General features: G+C 61.4%; 1 protein-coding gene across 1 annotated transcript; it reads right to left on the minus strand.

Annotated features, from left to right (window-relative positions):
- Positions 1-1,758: 1,758 nt before the first annotated feature.
- On the minus strand, positions 1,759-17,919 carry KIAA1755 (the record flags this gene model as incomplete). The annotated part of the gene is made up of 15 exons (XM_082490881.1): positions 1,759-3,255; positions 3,338-3,529; positions 4,272-4,394; positions 4,681-4,819; positions 5,737-5,885; positions 6,118-6,216; positions 6,530-6,646; positions 7,312-7,398; positions 8,499-8,592; positions 8,981-9,104; positions 9,800-9,964; positions 10,071-11,376; positions 11,850-12,047; positions 15,721-15,865; positions 17,855-17,919. The coding sequence occupies 15 exons, from the start codon at positions 17,917-17,919 to the stop codon at positions 2,269-2,271; spliced, it is 3,990 nt and encodes a 1,329-aa protein (XP_082347007.1). The 3' UTR covers positions 1,759-2,268.
- Positions 17,920-20,101: the final 2,182 nt, after the last annotated feature.

A 20,101-nucleotide genomic window follows, 5' to 3' on the forward strand; every position in this document is an offset into this window, starting at 1 on the left:
GCTGATAACGAGGATTTCTGAAGCCACGGGCTTCTGCAAAATGGCAGGCAAAAATCGGCATCCAAAGAGGAATTCGGAAGGCGTGCTGCTGCTTCAGTGCGCTGCAGAGGCGAGTGTGTAAGGGGATGATACAACAAATCAGCTCTCGGTAGAGCAGAAAATTGCGTGAGGGAACTGTCACATCGGGCTTTAAATGCTTTTGGAGGTCGATGAGATTTTTGGCTCTCATGATGAGCTGGCTTTTGCCAGCCGTGTGTGCGGGGCTGGGGAGCAGGCACGCTCGGCTGGCCGGTGCAGGGACAGCCAGCCCTGGGTGGCTCGTGGGGACGTCGGGGCAGGGGGAGGCGCGTCCGTCTGCTCCTTCTCTGGATTTATGCACTACATCAGCTCCACAGCAAGGGGATTTCTGGAGTCCTTTAAACTTGGCGAAGGGGCCAGACGGTTGGGCACGGGTAAATAGCGTAACACGAAGAGATAGGAAAAGTATCCTGGCTGGGGTGAGCTCGGTGACATTCAGGACGCGGTAGTGATTGGAGAATGGGGCAAAGGTGGCCTGGCTCACCCAGGGTGGATCATGCAGACCTCCCTCAGTGCCTCTCTATGACAATTACTTTTAAGCCAAAAGGAGTGGGATAGACTCAGCTATCGGGATTTGAGCGAAGCAGTGGTAGAAGTGCTTCTAGGGAAATCAGTGTTTGAGCTGGAGAAAACGAAGCTTAAAAGAACTGTAAGGAGAAGTAAAGAGTGGACAACGGGTAGGACTCGGAGAAGCAACAGGCAGGAGGTCCCAGGGCAGCACCTGGGGAGCAGGCTGGGGTCGGTCTTCATTAACACTGCTGTTAATGACTTGGGCAGGAGGAATGTGGTGCCGTGGGGGGAGGCCGGGACTGCAGCCTCCAGAGAGGAGCTCAGCGGGGCTTGGCTTGGGGATTTGGCAAAAACAAAGCTGAGGGGGGTATGAATGATGCTCACAAACACTGGGATGGGCAATTGCCCTTTGCCGAGGCGCAGCATCGCGAGCCATGACTGTGCCGTGGCTGGGAGGAGGAGAGTGTTTTTCTGGAACGGCTCCTACGTGAGATATTGCTATTTCTACAATGTCTCTTGATTAGCTCATGGTGCGGCTGCCTGGGGTGGCGGGTGGCGCAGTGCACTGGCCGGGACAGCCCGTCCCCCGCCTGGCTTCGCCCGCTCCCGGGTGCCCAAACAGGCAGTGTGGCTCAGCGGGATGCGCCGGTGGGGATGGGATCCCCGGGGACCCCGGTCTGTTTTGAATGGTGATCCAGGCAGGTCGCACCCAGCTCAGCTGGATCCCCGAGGCTTTGGGACAGCGCGTTCCCAACGAGTGGGGAGGCTTGGAAGGATGACACCACCCTTGCCCATGTACCAGGGAGGGAATAGGATGGGAGTGAGAACTGGAGACAGAGGCATTTCTTTTAACCCCCCAAAAAAGGGAGAGGGACTCATTCTGCAAATGGCTGCAGCCTGGCAGTGGGGGCCAACAGGGCAGGGCACAACGGGGAAAAGCCAAGAGCAGTTTGAGCAGGACCATCCTACCAGCAGCAAGATGCTGGCAGTGGGCAGGAGAGCCAGGCTGTAGCCGCAGCCCATGCAGGTGGCACGGGAGGCTCTCGTGGCGGCACCGGCTGCCCGTTGGCATTGGGGCAGCAGTGGGGACCACCAGTGAGCACCCAGCACCTGGCTCTCGGCAGGACATGGCTTTTTGCTCTGCTCCACGAGGACCACAGTGGGGACTTCTCTTCAGGTTTATTAACATTAATAATGTTAGTCCCATGTTAACGAGCACGCACAAACAAAATGCCAGTCGCCGTCTCTCGGCCAGGGCTGCAGCAGCGGCACAGGGGAAGGTAAAATCGCCCGGCAGAGCGGGGAGCACAGCAGGGCTGGTGGGCAGAAATGGCTCGGCATAGGTTTGGACTCCCACGGGATGCTCCAAGCACGGATCTGACTCCAGGGAACCCTCACTGATGTCCTGAGGCAAACCTGGCGCTGATAAGGGTAAATGCACTTTACGTGAAGATTGCTACACACCTAGTAGATTATTAACGAACCTCATGAGGCTGGTGATGGGGTTACTGCTGTTCCACAGCGGGGTGAGTGCTAAGTACGGGGAACTGAAGGACTCTGGGACCGAGGGTTGGGCAATGTGTCCCGGCGTCCCACCTCCAAGCACGGGATGTCTCATCCAGTCGGTGATCGAGACTTCCACAACTGGGCAGAAACAGCCCCAAGTGGAAGGGACTGGTTTCACTTGGCATTTGCTTTAGCTGGACTCTCGGTGTGGTGGTTCTCCAGGTAAACAATCTGGGAGGGCTTTTCAGAGGGGCAAAGTGGTCTGGGACTCTGGAGGTCCCGGGGCAAAGCCAGGCTCGCTGTTGGGGCTTCTTCGGTGGAGTTCTGCGAGTCTGAGTCTTCAGAGGAGAAACTGCTCTGGCTGGAAACCTGGAAGTACTGGGTGGCTTCTGCTCGCTTATCTGCAGGTGGACCATGAGTGCTGGGTGCTAAGACAGTCCTGTGGGGCTCAGTGGTGGGACACAACGGGTCAGCACCTGAAAAACGCGCCCGGGGAGGCAGGATGAAGGGATGCCTCTGAAGGGGTTGGCTGCGCTCCTGGGCGAGGTGTCCTGCGGCTCCCAGGCAGGCTCCGCTCTGGGGTTTTGGGAAGGGGATGTCAGCAGAGACGTGGTGGTGCAAGGCACGATCGCCCTCTGGCCCCTGCTGGCAGCGGGGCTGCGGGGAGCTCATCTCTGCAGCCAGTGCAGAGCCAGGAATGCTGCCAGCTTGGGGCTGTCCTGGTCCCCGGGGCTGTCCTGGTCCCTGGGCAGTGGGCTCTGGCTGCTCCGCCGTCCCCCGGCTCCCCGGCACCGCTGGCTCGGGGCTGGCGGCTGCTTTGCAGACTGGGGCTTCCTTGCAAGGGGCTGCAGACGCCGAGCTGGGGGAGCCAAAGGCGTCACCCTGCCCATCAGCTTGTGCTCCCCAAGCCTCCTGCAGCTCTGCCAGCATCTCCTCCAGGACCTGCCGGGTCTCCTGGTACCTGTGCCGTGCCTTGGTCCAGGCTGCCAGCCCTTGGCTGCTCTGCATCCTGTGCACCTGAGCCTTCATCTCCTGCAGCTTCTCCAGGGCAAACTCCACCGACAGCTTCTGGAAGGAGCTCTGCAGGCATTGCAGTGCCTGGCCCTCCCCGCGCTTCACCCGGCCTGAGCACTGCCTGCAGTCCAGCTTCAGCCCCGTGATCTAGAGAAGAAGGCAAGAGCGGCTGTTTTCATGGCTGCCCCGCCGGCACCGGGTCCTGCGAGAGGACAGCCCACGCACCCACCTTGCTGGAGAACCGGCCAAGCTCCTGCAGCAGCTCCTGCTCAGCCTGCCGCCGCTCCACCTGCCTGTAGAAGCTCATCAGCTTCGTCCGGAAAAGGGCTGCAGCCACCTGGAAGGGGTCTGCCTCGGGGAATGCCGCGTCTCGGATCTCAGCCGCCTCCTGACACAGGGCCAGGCCGTGCCGGTACTGAGCCTGCAGGGATGGCAGGAAGGGACAAGCTCTGTGCTCGGGGAATGGCGCTGACTTGCTGCACGGGGACGTGTGCGCAGGGTGAGGGTCTCTGCAGGTCAGCGCTCAGCATCACTATCAAAGCTACATGGGAAATGTTTCTGGGCAAGTGAGAAGAAAAGGAGAAAATGGGGGTTCTCCAAATCTCTGCTCTGTCCTGGCTCGGCTCAAAATGCACAAAATGCATCATCCTGTCCTGACCTGACCGCAGCCACCTCGCCCTCTGTGCGGTGCGGGTAGTTAAAGGGCCTCTAGAAGTATGGGAGGAACAAATCCTTGTCACACATTATTTGTTGTCTGATGGACATCCAGGCTCTGCAGTCCGGTGCTGCGGGAGGAAGGGGCCTGTGAAGGATGGAGGGCAGGAGAGGTTGGGAACAGCAGCCCCAGCCCAAAGCACACCCAGGAGCAGCGCAACTGTCCCCCCCACCAAAGCAAGGCTGCCCCAAAACCCCAGCAAAGCTGGGCTTGAAAACTGCAGCTTGACCCAGCCAGCCTGGGGACACCCAGTTTTGCCCAGAAGCCTCGTTCCAAACCTGAGGAATTTGGGCTGATTGTATCAAATTCTGTAATGACGTTTGAACATTTCTAATTTGGGATTTTCAGTTTCTGCCAAGTGCCAGGCAGGGGCCGGAGCCACCTAACAGCGCTGCCAGCAGCGATACCCTAGGGATGCGTGTTACAGAAAAGCCCCCTCCAAACATACTGTTGCCTGGATGAGGAACTTGTTAAACTGCTCGGCGGAGCCCTGGAAGCTGTCGAGGCTCCACTCCTCAGTGCCCATCTCCTGCAGCCGCGCCGCTGCCTCCCCGTCCAGCCAGCACCCCAGCTGCAAGAGAGAGCGGGGCCGAGGGTCAGGCGGGACCGGCCACCAGCACCGGCACTTCCGCGGCACCTCCCCTTCCTTCCCCAACCAGGGCATCCCATCCCAGGCGTGGTTACACACAGTCGTCCCGTAATGAAAATCAAAGCTCAGGCAATCCTGTTATTCTCTGGGCTTCCTTCATCATCAAAAACTGAGGAAATGTGCCCAAAACGCTCAGCCGTGGGAACACCGCAGAGGACAACTTCAACTTGTGGCACCCAGAGCGGCACCCCGGGGACGCCCAACTCACCTTGCCAAACTTGGCCTCAAGCTCCTGGACCTTTCGGAGAAACTCCAGGTGCTCCAGGCAGCTGTTGGATTGGGACACCAGGTCATGAAGCTCTTCCTCCAGCTGGCTGTACAGCCCCTCGGCCGACTCCATGCTGGTCCTGGTGGTTGGGGAAGAGAGGGGCTGTCAGTGCCGGGTGCTGCTGCGGGCAAGCTGCCGGCTCCTCCTGAAGACACCGGCTGAGGCAGCTCTCCGGCGGGCAGGAGCCTCTGGATGGGGCAGCTCTCTGGAAATGGGCTCTGGCATGTGGCCATGCGGGCAGCCGGGAGCCAAGGGAGCGGATGGGCAATGACCCAGCACGTGTGACTGGCAAGAGCCTGGCACATGCCCAGGTCAGGAGCCGAGCAAGAGACCTCCTCCCCATCTGCCTCGTGCATCCTCGGAGCCCACCCGGGATGAGGGCACTCGCCGGGGCGCGCTGGGCAGCGGGCTCCATGCCCTGCACGCATGGGCTGCATGCTGCAGCAGAGCACCTCAGCACCTTCGCCGTCCCACGGAGCAAGCCGGATCTCAGTGAACACGGGACGGGAAAACGTTGGCTGTCGATGTGGTCGGGCCCAGCCGAGAGAGGGGAGCAGTGGGATTACTGCTGCCTACATCACGCACCGTCGGACGAGCGCGGCATCGTCGGACGAGCGCGGCATCGCCGGACGAATGCGGCATCGCCGGGGCTTGGCCCCATCTAGTGGCTTTGCTTGAGACGAGCCTGGAGGGCTCTCTGCAGGCCTTGCTGAGCAGCCCCGGAGCCTGGTCCTGGGGCAGGAGACCCTCTCAGGGACATGTGCACCGTCCCCAGCTGGGAAATGCTGCAAAGGGCTGTCCAAAATGTGAGCTCCGGGCTCAGAGGGAGTTAGCAGGACAGGAGGGAGCACGGCACCAGCTCCGGGGTGTGCTGGAAAGATGTTTGCGCTCACGGGGACCGGGCTGGCCCTGAGGAGGTGGCTCTATCGGCCAACGGAGGAGGCTGGAGGTCCCCAGCCTTGGCATCCCTCTCCCAGCGAAGCTGCCCCTTCCTACCTGACGTTGGCCGAGGCGGTGAGCCGGGCGGCCTCCCTGCGCAGCCTGGCCAGCACGGCCCCCCCCTCGCGCTGCACGTGCACCAGCTGCGGGTCGCTCAGCACCCTCCGCATCAGCTCCTGGTGCCTCTCGATGCACGTGGCCGCATCCTGCGGAGGAAGGGTCAGACACGTGTCTCACCTGGGGCCTCACCAGCAGCTCCTGGACCAGCACATGGGGCTGCACCCCGAGGGATAAGCTATGGGGACAGGGGACAGCCCCGCGGCCACAGCGGCCAGTCCGGGAGTGTTTGCACCGAGGCTTTGGGCAACGGGTGTGAAATGATGCTCTGTGCCGGACTGCAGACAGGCTCTTTGGAAAGCCCTACAACCTGCGCATTACCTGTGTCCCCGCCAGCGCGTCGGCGCTCTGCAGCTCCTGGATGCAGCTCCGCAGCAGCTCCGATGCCCGCCTGAGGCCGGCCGTGAAGGGATGCAGTTTCTACGGGTGGGACACAGAGCAGGTCAGTGGGGCCGGGCTGGGAGGGCAGCCTGCCCGTGAGGAGGAGGAGGACGAGCAGTGCCAGGCGAGAGCAGGGAATATCGCGGGGCACTGGGTTCAAGCCGAGGAGGCAGAGAGCGGGGAGGCGGATGGGCAGCTACAGGCAGGAGCAGTAGAGCTCTCCTTTTCCTTCCCCTCTCCTGGGCTTTCCTGTCACTTTTCTGGGGATGTCCATGAGACACGGAAGCCATGGTGGGGACAGAGGGGCACCGTGGGGAGGTGAGGCAATGGCAAATGGCGTGATAACAGACACCTGGAAGAATTGAACCCACTCGCCGTGGCAGTAGGGGAAGGTGCCGTCCAGCTCCTGTGTCAGCTGGGAGCTGTCGACGTAGCGGCCCAGAGCCTTCAGTGATGCCAGGGTCTCCACCTGTGGGGCACGGGGATCGTGAGTGCCGCGGGACCATGCCAGGTCCCACCCCAGAAGCATCCCCAGGGTCAGCCTGGAGCAGGGGGCATAACCCCCTCCTGTCCTGAAGCCACCCTGTCCCGTTAACCTGCGTGACATGGCAGCCCCGGGAGTGCTGCATGCCGGCAGGGCTGAGATGCCGTGTGGCAGCTCCGCTCAGAGCATCTCCTGGCGGCTCCACAGCGTTTGAATGCACGGGAGATTGCCAGGACTGCAATAATCTGCCACGACAGCCAAGCTAGGTGATGAAGCTCATTAATATTTCACATTATATTAATTAAACTGAGCAGCACCAAAAGAACAATAAACCTTTTCAGGTTTAGATTCATTATCCCACTGCCTGTGCCCAGCCACTGGAGGTAACTGGGAAAACACCTGCCTGCCCTGGGGAAGCTTTCGCCCGCCTGTGCAACCCAGGGAACCCAAGGGCCTCACCCTGCACCCGGTACAGTGGGGACCTGCCCCAGCGAGGTGCTGCTCTGCCCAGGGTCCCCAAGCGGAGCAACTGGGGTCTCAAGGCAAGGGGACAGAGGGTCCCCTGAGGTGGGAGGGTCCTTTCACCCTGGCTCTGCTCTTCCCACAGAAGACAACACAGGGACACAAGGAGGGGACAGGGACAGGCTCACCTGCACCCCAGCCAGTCTCTCGCGGTGGACGACCAGCTCCTTCTCGGCCAGCAGCAGCACGGCGTGGATGCAGCCCGGCGAGACGCTCTGTGGGAGGCAGGGAAGAGTCATTGCACCAAACCCCACGGCGCAGCCCCGCGTTACCCACGGTGACGCTGGGGCTCCGTTGCCCGAGTCAGCTGAAGCCACTGAGCTAATGAGCGTGGGAAATGGAACCAGGTTGCTCAGGCCATAACCCTATCCCTATCCACCAGCTCCCTTGCAGAACGGACCCCCGGACAGAGCCTCACGAGCAAACCCTTCGCTTGCACCAGCGATGCTTCTCTGTGCAGGAGGCACTGGGGTTGGCACAGGATTTATCGGACAGGCTGCAACCAAGTGCTGAGCAGACAGAGGCACAGGGCACCGTGGTGGGGAGGACCTCATGGCCGCTAGGACAGCGCAGGGCGCTCCTGCAGCACTGCCTCGGGACCGGCATGGAAACCCTGCCAGGATGACTTGACCGTCACTGCAGAGCTGATTTGCAGGTGAGCTCAGCTGGCGGGATGCTGAAGGGGTTGGGGGCATGCCATGGTGCCTGGTCACAGCGGGGCCGAGGATGAGGACAGATCCTGTGGGGCTGCAAAGGGACCTTTGGTCCCAAACTGCTGGGGCCTCGTGCCTGGCATTTGGGGAGCGGGAGAGATGCAAGTGCTGGGTGTGAGCTCAGTTCGGGGCTGGGGTAAACGGGGTCTTTATGCCCTTTTGGGGGACGGTCTGTGCCTCTGCAGACGTGCTCAGAAATTAGAGATTTATCAGCAACTTTGGGAACAAAGTGGCAGTTGTTTAAGGGCTACCAGACCTACAGGGAGTCAGGAGCCAGGACTGGCCGCTGGGGAGGAAGCAGCGAGAGAGACGTGGGTTTTCTAGATCAGTGTGTTGCGGTGGAGCCACAGGCAGCTGAGAGCTGCCTCAGTAAATCTGCACAGCGATCTTTACGGCTACAATCTGCAAGCGAGATAAAAACCATGGCCTCAGGCACGGCAGCGCCGGGGGCTGCTGGAGAAGGTGCTGCTAGCCGGGGGATCACACTGTGTGGTGAGTGCAGGGGAGGCTCTGAAGGACTCCCAAAATGCAGCATTGCTCGCTCCCAGGCTGGGACCCCTCTCCCAGCACCTCCACGGTGAGGCACGCGGAACCCGGCGTACCTGGACAGAGCGGAGGGCCGAGAAGAGGACAGGAGCGGGCGGCTGCTTCCTGGCATCCACCACGACGGTGAGCCCACCGTCCCTCGCTTCTCGCCTAGCAAGGGGAAACAGCAGGAGGCAGATCGCACTGGTTAGAAGCGGCACGTGAAGTGGGGGTCCCTCCCTCTTGAAGACCCCTCCCGCAGCTTCGTGCCCCTGGGCAGCAGGGGGAGGGCAGGAGGGAACTGGCAGCTGCAGGCGATGGCCTCGTCCCCATGAGATGCTCCAGAGCTTCAGTAACGCGTGCCCTCAGCAGAGGCACTGCACAGTGTCCTCAGGGCTGGCTGCAGGGGGGACAGTGGACACGTGGGGACCGCACAGGATGTGCCCAAACCAGCACGTGTGGGATGCTGGGCATCCATCCCGGCTTGGCCTGGGGGCTGCCTGGGACTTCTGAGCTGGGAAGCAGATGGGGGGTCCTGGCAGCTCCTCCTGGCCCTTACCTGGGGAGGGAGCAGAGGTAGAGAATGAGCCTCGCCAGCTCAGTGGCCGAGCACCACGTGGCCCCCCAGGCGCCGCCGCTGGTGGTCACCTGTAGAAGGGCCCTGCCCAGCCTGTCCGAGCTCCCTGCAGGGAAAGGGACAAGTGATCCCTCCAGCAGCCACCCGCCAGCCGCAAACCCCAGTGTTGAGCAGCTCCCTGGAGGGGCCGGGGCTCCCATCGGCCTCGCTGCTGCTCGCCAAGCGGGGACGGCTGTCGAGGGGTGCGGGAGCAGGCTCTGGCTCAGCTCAGGGTTCTCAGCCCTGAATAATACTATGCAGCTGTGGCAGCGCAGTGGCCACCCCAGTGCCACCCTGGTGCCACCCTGGTGCGGCCTCTCCCAGCCCCCCTGGAGGGGCAGCACCAGCCCACGAGGGCTCTCGGCAGAACGCCGGCCCTGGAAATGCCAGGGCAGAGCTGCTGGCGAGGTTTTTCCTGAAAAAAAGATGGGGTTTGTCACTGTTTTTCAGCTCTTGGGGAAAGGAAGAAGCCAAATGTTTAGTGTTTGGCAGCTAAAAGCTGAACGGCTTCATTGGTGAGGAATGGTGTGGGAGGGCTCGGTGCAGCTGGGAACCGGGGCAGCTGCTCAGAGCAGACTGCTTGTTTTTATGTTTTTAATTTTCTTTTGCCCAGCTGAAAGGAAATTTTCTGCCTGGGGGCTTTCTGGCCTCCAGCAAAGCCCTGAAACCTTCCTCCAGAAAACCCTCTCCAGCAGCACGGCGTTTTCCCTCCAGAGGCCTCTCCCGACATCCCCCCCGAGGGTCTCGCGGTGCCGGCGGTACCTGGCAGGCACACGATGCCCGAGCGCAGCAGCCCGGCGTGCAGGTCCTGCCAGGCCGGCGGCTCCCGGCCAGGGGTCCCGGTGTTGGGCATGGAGGGACCGTTCTTGCAGCCGGTGCTCTCCAGGGACCGTTCCTCCATGGGGTCAGTGGCTGCTGCATCCGTACCTGCCCACGGGGAGAGGAGAAAGGAGCTGGTGATGCGCAGCGAGGCAGAGAAACGCAAAAGCCCCCGCAGAGCCTGGGCGGGTGCTGAAGCCCCCTCGGACGGTACCTTTCCCGGCTGGTTTGGCTCTGCCCATCCTGGGCGAGTAGATGGCAGACATCTTCTTCCAGGCCCCTTCGTGCTGGCTGGTGGCTCTTTCGTCCCCAGGGGCCGCCCCGAACCGCGGGCCCTTCAGGAAGGAGAACTTGTGGCTGGAGCCCAGGGGGAGCCTGGGGCTGCCCTGCCGCGCCAACGCCTCCGCCTGCGCCCCGGGACTCGCTCGGCGGGGACGGCGGGCGAGGAGCGTGGGGCTGCCAGCCCAACTCCCGTGCTGTGCAGGGGTCTCACAAGGGGTGGCTGGGGGTGGCTCGGGGCCAGGGCTGGGGCCGTCCGGCTCCTCCAGGATGGCTGCCATCAGCCCGGGGCCAAAGCTCACCGGGTTCTGCAGCGCGGCCAGGTAGGAGTCACGGTGGCGGCACCGTGGGCCGTGTGGCCCCGGCTCCTGGCTCAGTTTCCTCCCCAGGCACGGGGTGCAGGGACCCTCCTCTGAGCTCAGTGCCCCCCCGCAGGGCCAGGCGTCTGCCCTCAGCCCCCCATTCGCCCAGGGGACTGTCACCTTGGCCCCGGACCCCATCGGCCCTGCTGGGTGGGTGGGCGGCAAGGACCTGGCCAAGAGGCCCAACTGTTCCTGGGAGAGCTCCAACAGGTCCACGTACTCCCCCTCCAGGTTCTGGCTGATAATCTCGCAGAGGCTGGGCATGGCCAGCGTGGCTGGCTTCTTCCGTAGCCCAGCCTGGTCCACCTTGATCAGTCCTGGGTATCTTCCCTGGCTCGACTTCCGAGAGGAGAGCTTGCAGCCCGGGATGGTGCCCACAACATTGCCATAGGGTGCCGGGATGTCTGCCGTGCCGTGGGGCACCGGTGTGCTGGATGCTGCTGGCTTGGCTGGAGTTTCAGGAGCAGGATCATGCTGGGAACCTGCGGGTGCACCGTCAGCTCCAGCCTTGGGCTTGTCAATGAACTCCGGTGTGGCAATCTTGCTCCATGGCAGCGGGGTGATGCCATTCTCGGTGGCCACCAGGCAGGTGTGCAGGGGGGCACTCTCCCGGTCACTGTTGATCTCCTCCAGCCATTCGTTGGTGAAGAGCAGCACGTAGGCAGCCTCGGGGACTGGTGTCTCTTCCACTGTGCGCAGGTCGTGGGAGAGGTGCTTGACAGTGATGCGCGCTGAGTGCTCCTCGCAGGGCTCTGCTTGTAGGTAGAAATCCCCAGGGCGCAGCAGGAGGGGGTTGAGCGGCGCGAGGTGGACGACGACTTTCTCGTGAAGACACAAGGGCCAGCCTTCATGGAGAAAGATGCAGTTAAAGTAGGGAGCCTGGGAGGGAGGAAGAACACAGCGCATGAGCAAGAGCCCCTGCCGGCTCCGTACCCTCCCGGCTGGCCCCATGCGCTCTCGCTGCCCGGCTCTGCGCTTCCTACAATGGGGACTGAAGAGCCTCATGAATGGTGGGATGTCCCTGAGCTAAGCCACAGCAGGGTCCTGCAAGCCCAACCCGAGCCGCGGCCATTCCTGAGGTGCTGAGCGCTCCCCACGTGCTAACAGAGGGTGAGACATTGTGACCTGGGAGTCTTCCTGTTCCTATCCTGTGCCGGAGCCATCCCGGGGAGTTGGGCACACCACAGTTCCCTCTGTGGGGAGGGGATGGGGACAGGGAGGGGGATGTGCAGAGAAGGAGCCTGCAGCCCGGAGCAGGGCACGGCTGTGCAGGGTGTCACGCGTTAAGGCAAAGCCCCTGTGGCTGACAGTGGGGTGCAGGGCGCTGCGGCGCGGGGGGTGTGTGGGCTTACGCAGGCTGCCTGCCGCACGTGCTCGAAGAGGCGCTTGGCCGGGATGAGGAACTGGAGCAGGCAGCAGAGCCCATCTCCCCGGTAGCTGGTCTCCAGCAGCCGAAACACTTGGCCCAGGACGGTGGGGGCCGTGGCTTCGAAGGGGGGATAGAGGGCCTGGAGGGCACTCTGCACCGCCGCGTCCAGCGAGCCAGCATCCTGCGGGAAGAAAGCTTCGTTGGTGGGGAGAGCGGCCCCGCAATGGGATGCCATCACCCCCCACGGAGCACATGCCCACCATCCCGCGTTACACCGCGCCTCTGCCAGGTCCTTGGTACACCCACGCTGGCAACGCCACTGAGCTTGGGGGGGCTCCAAACCTTCCTGGGCTGGAAAAGTGGGGAGGAACTGGGTGTAGAGCACACCGAGCACCGCACAGCTGAGGGGCATGAGCACAGCGGGGTCCCCAGTTCCCAGCGTTGGGCTGTGGTTTAAGGAGCCTGAGATGAGTCCCGAGCGCTGCCTGCTGCCCGCTTGGGAATGTCGGCCGTGCGGAGGCGGAGGAGCCAGAGCAGCCAAGGGGTTAAGCCAAGCCAGACACAGAGCGTGGGGATGTGCTGGGCTCGTCGGCTGGCTGTAGGAATGCAGCGGATGGGAGGAAGGACAAACATCTGAAGATGGATAGGGTGTTTTGGTTCAGACTCATCACTGAATTCACCGAACTCAGAATTAATCCTCTGAGTGTTTTCTGGGAAGCGCTCTGTCGGGTTACAGCCCCCTCCTCTGCACGGCTTCCAGACCGCAGCGAGGATGCCGGTTTCGCGCCGTGCGTAAACTGGTGGTTCTGAGTTTGCTCTCCCATCTTTGCAGGAGACGTCAGCTGCGCAGACCCGGCTGGTGTAGTGGGTACACGGAGGGAAGCCATCAGACGGCTCCCATTAAATCCCAGCTGCATTATGGGCAGTGTGGGGGTGACTACAGACATGGCTGCCAAAAGGAGCCCATCGGCGAGTGGGAAAGACAAGAGACTTCTCCAACTCCTTGGCGGGTGTTTCTGCAGGAGGGGCTCAGATAAACAACAAATCAAGCTGGGGCTGGTGCCGGGGGGGGTGGGCAAATGGCACTTTTTCCTGGTGGAAATGGTGCTGCTGCAAGAGAGATGCAGGTTTACTGCATGGTGCAGGGTCAGGCCAAGCCTGGCCAGCCGGGCATCTGCCATGGGACATCTCTCCTCCTCTTCCTCCTCCTGCAGAGCGTAGTGTGCGCTGTCTCTGCCAGCCACCAGGCACCAAGAGCTCCTAGCTCTGCCACCAGCTGCAGCCCATGCCAAAGCCAAGCTTATCACCTGAGCTCCAGATTTCATGGCAGAGGGACCCCAGTGCTGTAGGCAGGCGGTGGGGAGCGGCCGCGGGGATGAGCATCCTTGCCGCAGCCGGGGCAGCAGCCAAGTCCTGCGCCCTGGGCAGCCACAGCTCGCTGTCATCCCCGTGCTCCTGCACAGCACCCGGGAAGTCAGGTGGGATTAGTTGAAGGTGGGATTAGTTGAAGGTGGGAATTAGTTTCAGGCAGCTAATCCCTGGCCTGGGAGCCCATACAGAGACAAAGTGGCCTCAGTTAATTCAGCTTAATTAGCTTTAATGCTCTTTAGCTAAAGCACTTTGCAATCACGCTTTGGTTAATTCTTCTTGACTTTTTCTCCCTGTCTCCACACAGAGATCTCTTGCCCTTGGGCCTGGCAGGAGAAGCCACAGGGCCTGGGCAGAGCAAGACCCTTCTCAGAGCCCTGATCCACAAGTGCATTCTCCTGCCAGCCTTTCTGCCGTTGGACCACCTGTTTTCTTACGCTTGGTCTTGCTTTGCACACCAGCACATCGCTTTCTCTCTAGGAGGGATGGGAGCCCTTGCTCTGGAAGGGTGAAGCCCAGCTCCCTGCTCTGCCTTGCTCCCATGGGGCCCCGGCACAGCCATCCGATCCCGGACACCGGGTCCAGCCGGGCATCCGCCACCTTCCTGCCTGGCACCACCGAGCTCGGCTCCTTCCCTGCCCCAGCGCAGAGGTGAGGAGCTGCTGTCTGCAACAGCAAAGGGGGATCCATCCAGTTCCTAGTGCTGCCACGAGATGGGCCAGCACTGCCTGCCCTGCCTGCGCCAGCGCCCGCTGCCCAGAGTCACCCTTGCACAACGCTGGCATCTGCAACCAGCTCTCTTGAAACCGAACTAAACTCGTCCCGGCTGAGCTCATGTGGCACTGATAAAAAACCAAAGGAAAACAGAAAGAGAAGCCAAGTTCCCTGAGACTGGGGCCACCGGGGCTCAGCTTTGGGCAGGCTGCAGCCACGGGGTGACAGGCAGCCCCAAACCCGGCTGTGCCCCTGCTCGGCCACGCTACTGGGGAGGGCTCTGTGGGGTGCAGACCACGGTCCAATGGGGCCAAGGTGCACGCTTCCAGCAACCCCATCCCACACTCGCCATCTCTCATGACACTGTCCCCCCAACCTCCCCTGGCTGTGGCACACGCAGCCCGGCTCCCCGGCATTCCCTGGTCCTGCACCTTGGGGAGAAATGCCCGGAATTCGGGTAAACCAGCTGGGATAAACTTGGGGTGTCTGGGGAAAAGGACAGCCCTGCTGCAGGGGGAAAAAGGAAGATCTTCCAAACAACCACCAAAACCCTACAGCAAAGGGACATGCCAGAGGATGGATCGACTGAATAAACAATGCCGCTGCCCTGTCAATGGAATAAAAACACCCAGGACTTCATCCAGCAGCGGGGACAACGAGAGCCAGTGTCGGGAGAGAACGGACTGATGGAGGCACCAGATGCAGCCTGGGCTGTGCTGGGGAGTATTTTGGCCTGGAACGACTAAAAATGTTTTCATTGGGTGTCACAAAGCACTTCATCACCGGGGGAGGTTTTGGGGTAACCACGGTGCTGCGGTGCTGCATTAGCGGTAGAAGCCGAGGCCAGGCTGGCCGGGGAGCTGTTAGAAATCCAAAAGCAACCAATTAGCCCACGTCCCTCCGCCAGCTGCAAGGGAGTGCAGAACCGAAACAAAAGACATTAGAGAGCATAAGGAGATTTACATTTGCAAAGCTATTTCCATTTTAATAAGCCAAAGTGCTGTTAAATAGAGATTGATATTTCTCCCCAAATACCCATACTTTTTAAAGTGGTTTACACCAACAAGACGAGCTGGGCTTTGGCGTTTTGGTGTTGTAAAGTTGTTTAACTCGTACCCAAAGCCACAGGGTGACTCAGCTCCATCTCCTTTCTCCCTGCTGCTCAGGAAGGAGCGAGGTTTGAGTGCCGGGACCAGCCCTGAATAACAATTCTTCTCCCTGTCTCGCTGTCAGCAACTTTGGCAGGGCACGATACAAACGCTAAGAAAGAGCCCCAGCCCGGCGGAGTGGGAGGCCAGCGCTCAGCACAGCATCGCCCGGGAAGCCGGGGCAACGGCGCGTGATGGCTGCGGTGACAACCGAGATGGCCAGCCCGAGGATGATCCGCTGAGCATCCCATACCCACGTGCCAAGCATGGTTCACGCAGCAGCACCCACTTGCTGCACCCCCATCCCCCTGCCAAACTTTGCAGGGAAGTTTAAGCATCGCGGGCTGTGGCTCCGCACGCATCTGCCCGAGTGGCCGACGACCACCTTTGCCTTCGTACCCGACCTCCGCCATCGCTCCCGATGCCCACCCCGTGCTCGGGAGGGCCGGGGGCCGCAGGTGTTCGCGGGGGTCCGGCAGCGAGCGGAGAAGGTCAGCAGAAAGGATAGGAAAGCAGAAGGAATTACCATGTTTACTGGGAAGTGGCAGAGGGGCCGAGGGGGGCTCCGCGGCACCAACTGTCCCTTCCCTCTTCCTTCCTGGGGGGGCCGAGCGCTGCCCCTACCGCACCGGCTCTCCCGCCCGCCGCCGTTCGCCGGTCCACGGGCGACTCTTCGCCGGCCGCCGGCGCCTCCCCGAGCGGCGGGCGGGGGCGGGCAGCCCCGGCCCCATCGGCCCCGGCCCGACTCCCTCCGCCCGCCGCGCCTCTTCTGGGGGGAAAAAAAAAAAAGTAAAAGAAAAAAAAAAGTAAAAGAAAGAAAAGGCGAAGAAAGAGCGAGCGCGGCGGGGCGGGCCGGGGGAGGGGGCTGGCGGGGGGCGGCTCGGGGAGCGTCCGGCTCCGTTCCCGGGGCTGTGAGCGCTGCCGGGATTGGGGGCCGGAACGGGACGGGACGGGACGAGACGGAACGGGGGGGGCCGGGGAGAGCGGCTGCTGTATGTTCCCGAGGCGGCGGCTCCTCCCGGGGGGACTCCCCCGCTGTCCCCGAGGCGGCGGCGGGCGGGCGGCGGCGGACGTGGCGCCGGCTCCGTCCCCCCGGGGGGGGGAACGTGTATGGGGGGGGGGGGGGTGCATAAGACCCCCGGACAAAAAAGCCCCCGGCGGGTCCTGCCTCGGCCCCCGCCGCACGATGCCGGGGAGGGGGGCTCCGCCGCCCCCCGATCCACGGAGCAGCCCCGGGAGCTCCCGGCACCGGGAAGAGGCAAAGCTGCATGTGTGTGTATGCGTGCAGGCATGCAGTATTTGTGGTGGCTTCCCTCTTTTTAAATAAACACAGGCCCCGTCAGGACTGCTTTGTGTTGGGAACAGAGCACTTAGCACAGCTCGCAGCTCTCGTTTCTGAACTGGCCTAAAAGCACGGCAGAAGAAAAGTGTCTCATGGCTCTTTGGATGTTTCAACGATGGAAAGTACCTCCTTGAAGGCAGAATTATGTGATTTAACAACCAAAAGTCATACAGAAACAATCAGCATAAGAGCCAAAGCCACAGATTTGGTCTATCCTAACGCAAACCACTGCTGCTCAGCACAGCTCTTCAATCACCAGGCACAGTGTCCAACACCCTCGAACCCTCTGCTCCGTGCTCAGGCTGAAGTTGCGTTCACTGTCGTGTTCATGGGCATCAGCTCAAGGACAGGACCAGGGCTGGGATGGGTGACGGGACCAGGGATGGGTGGGATGGCCACAGCGTGGGCTGCAAGCAATCTTGATAATGAACATTTGGCCAGGGGTTAGCAAGCGGCCAAAGGACACGCTGTGAAAACAAGCCGAGACGGGAGGAGGTACAGCTGGGTTGCTGGCTTGTTTGGAGGGAGGACGGCGCCGGGGGGGGGGGGAGGTTGTGTTTGCTTCCCACTTCCTTGGGAGCTAGCAAGAGCCCTTTCGTTGCCAGTACAGATCACGAGTGCTGCAAGGGCTCAGGCACCGGTGGTTGTGCAGGGTGGGCAGAGGCTGGGCCATGGGGAGCGGGGCTGGAGTGTCCAGCGGCAGCCCAGCACACAGCTCTAAACCCACAGGTACCACCACAGCTCCATGTGGGTCTGGCCCTCAGCTCAAAGCCCGTCCAAGCCATCTGCCCAGGAACCCTAATACAAATTGGGGCCCGCTGAGCCAGCTCCTCCCTTCCCCACCAGCAGCCAATTGCTCCTTTAATTGCGTTAGTTCACATACTCTGTCTGCTTCAGCCTTTTTATAGTCTCACTGAGTGCAAAGGGAGTATGAGCTCATGCTCTGACCTTCTTTAATTGCCTGGTTACCTCTGAAATGAGCCCAAGAAATTACTTTGGCTCATAAGACACCGGGGCTGGATGAGGAGGAAGACAGCGTGACTGACTGGGTCCCACACCAGTAGGTAGGATCCCTCTGTGGCACTGGTGAGCAGGAGGGGAAGGACGCGAAGCCAAAACCAGTGGGACCCCACTGCTCTGGCACCCTGCAGTGCCTGAGGGCAGCAGCTCCCAGCCTGGGTCCTGGGGTGCTCTTATCAGCTGTGCTAAACTAGCCTACCCTGCAAATGCACTCAGCATGGCTGGATCCAGCCCTGCATCCCTGGAGCACCTCAAAGCAGCCCCCTGTGCCCTCCTGCTGCTCTGAGACACCAAGGCTTGGTGGGAGCAGGGGTGCTGGGAACCAAGCCTGCTCAGCAAAAGGCAGAGCTCCCGGGTGCCCCTGCTGCCCTGAGGCCCCTGACCCCATGAGCTCACCCTCTTCTTTTGCTCCCTTTCTCCACGTCCTGTTTGTCCCGAGCAGCTGCTGGGACAGGCTGCATGTGGCCTCCTGCCCTGCCCCTCCATCGGCACAGAGCCACCATTCAGATCCCCCTAGGCTCTGCCCGAGGTCACCATTCCTGCATTTTTATTTTTTTTTTACTTTTCTGCAAAATCATCCCCCTCAGCTCTCTGTGTCCCCTTTTGTCTCCCATGAGGCTTCCAGACCTCATGTCACAAGCTGGTGTGCTGCAAGAGGAGCCTGCCTGTCTGGGGGCAACAGCAGCCCTCAGCGGGTGGAGAAGATGCCCTGGCTGCAGCGCTGGTGCCTGGGGGACCCTTGGGATGTCAGCAGGATGTTGGGGTGGAGGAAGGGCAAGAGTGGTGAGCCCAGCATTGGGAACGGTCTCTGGGGCTGGGCTCCTGCTGGGAGCCTCATCACTTGTGGCTGTGTCCCTGCACCCAGGGTCCTCATCTGCCAGGCGCATCTGCTCGCCATGTCCTGCAGGGCTCCTGCTTTTTTAGCTCTTGGGTCCCCGGGTGTTCCCAGTCACCTGGTTTTGATGCAGCAGTCAGGGCTGACGTCAGCAGTGACCCCGTGCTGGTGGAGAGCCCTCCCGGCTCCAGGAACAGCTGGAGCTGGGTCATACTGATCCTGCAGCTGGGAAAACAACAGCAGAGGAGCCCCCGTGCATCCCCCGGCTGTATTTTTAGATGCTGCTGGATCAAAGGTCGTCAGGGACTTGCAGGTGACAGCGGGCAGTGTCAGGCTGGCAGTGATCCTGCACACGTGGGAGCGCGGCAGGAGCTGCATCTTTGTTGCTGACAGTATTTCACTGACATCTGGGTGAAGTCCCTGTGGGTCTAGGGACAACCATGGTGGCCATGACTGGTCAGAGCCCTGTCCTGTCAGTGGCAATGAACTTGACCTGGCTGGAAATGAAGAGAAGGAGGTTTTATTTCTGGCTGCAGACTTCTGTTTTCCACTTTCCCCCCAAAACCAGCTGGGTCACTTTCACTTTTCTTGCCAAGTCTCTGGGTTTTCCCCTGCGTTTTCCCGGCAGAGCATTTGCCAGCCCACAGCTCTGCCCCACAGCTGCAAGCGGGAGCCAAACACGTGGCAGCAGCGATGCCTCTGGCACCGGCACGCGCTGCCCAAATCCTGGGGAATCCCCGGGGCAGTTGTGGCACTGCGGGAAACATGTTGCCGGATTTCCTTGCAGAAGGCAAACATGTCTGGGTGTCCTTGCTTGCAGCCCGAGGATCAATAAATCCCACTGCACTGCCCTGCATCTGCCAAGCCTGTCCTGGGGACAGCTGGGGTGCAGCCAGCCCTCGCCAGGTCGCTCACCCGGGCAGGGGCTCAGTGTGGCTGGGAGACAAACGAGCGGCAGCAGCGATGCCTCTGGCACTGGCATGCACTGCCCAAATCCTGGGGAATTCCCAGGGCCGTTGTGGCACTGTGGCAAACGGATGTGACCGGACTTCCTTGCAGCTGGGGTGCAGCCAGCCCTCACCGGGTCACTCACCCGGGCAGGGGCTCGATGTGGCCGTGAGCCCAGCAGATCCAAGCTAGCGGCTGCTGGGGATGGAGCAGAGCCACAGCCCAACCCCCGAGGTCCCCCCAGGGAGCCCCAGCATGCGACTGCAGGGTGGTTTGGGCCATTGCATCACACAAGGGATGCAGAAAGAGCTGTGGGCAGGATCGGGAACTGCTTGCACATGCTGAGGAGCGTGTGGAGCCAGAGGAAGCCCTGACCCCCGGGGAGTGGGATGGGGTGGCCTGGGGACAGCAGGGAGGGGTCCTGACCCTCAGCCGTGGATAAGGGACAGCTGGCAGCACAGGAGATGGACCTCCTGCAGCTCCCTGCCTTTCCAGCCTATTGGTTTCCATCTGATGATGGCTCTTTCCTGCATGTACAGCCCAGCAAACCCCAGCCCAGCCCTGGCAGCCTTGGGGGGACCGGTCCTTCCCCAGAGGAGCAGCCTGTCAGGCAAAGCCTTTTCCCCTCCAAAGGGTCAGGTCAGGCAGGGCAGGATTTCGTGCTCAGCTCCCTGCTGTCATCCCTTGCAGGAAGCACTACTGGGAACAGCCGGCGGTGTTGGATCTTAGATGTGGTTTCAACTGTTCTTTGCCAAACACAGGAGTGTTTGGTCAGGGTTTGTGCTATTTGAAGGGGGTTTTTTCAGTTCGACTTTAAAACTTGCTCAAACCCAGAAGGAAGTTTTGCTTCCTCTCTGTGC

The sequence above is a fragment of the Vanellus vanellus genome, assembly GCF_965231255.1.
Source record: "Vanellus vanellus genome assembly, chromosome: 15".
Classification (NCBI taxonomy): domain Eukaryota; kingdom Metazoa; phylum Chordata; class Aves; order Charadriiformes; family Charadriidae; genus Vanellus; species Vanellus vanellus.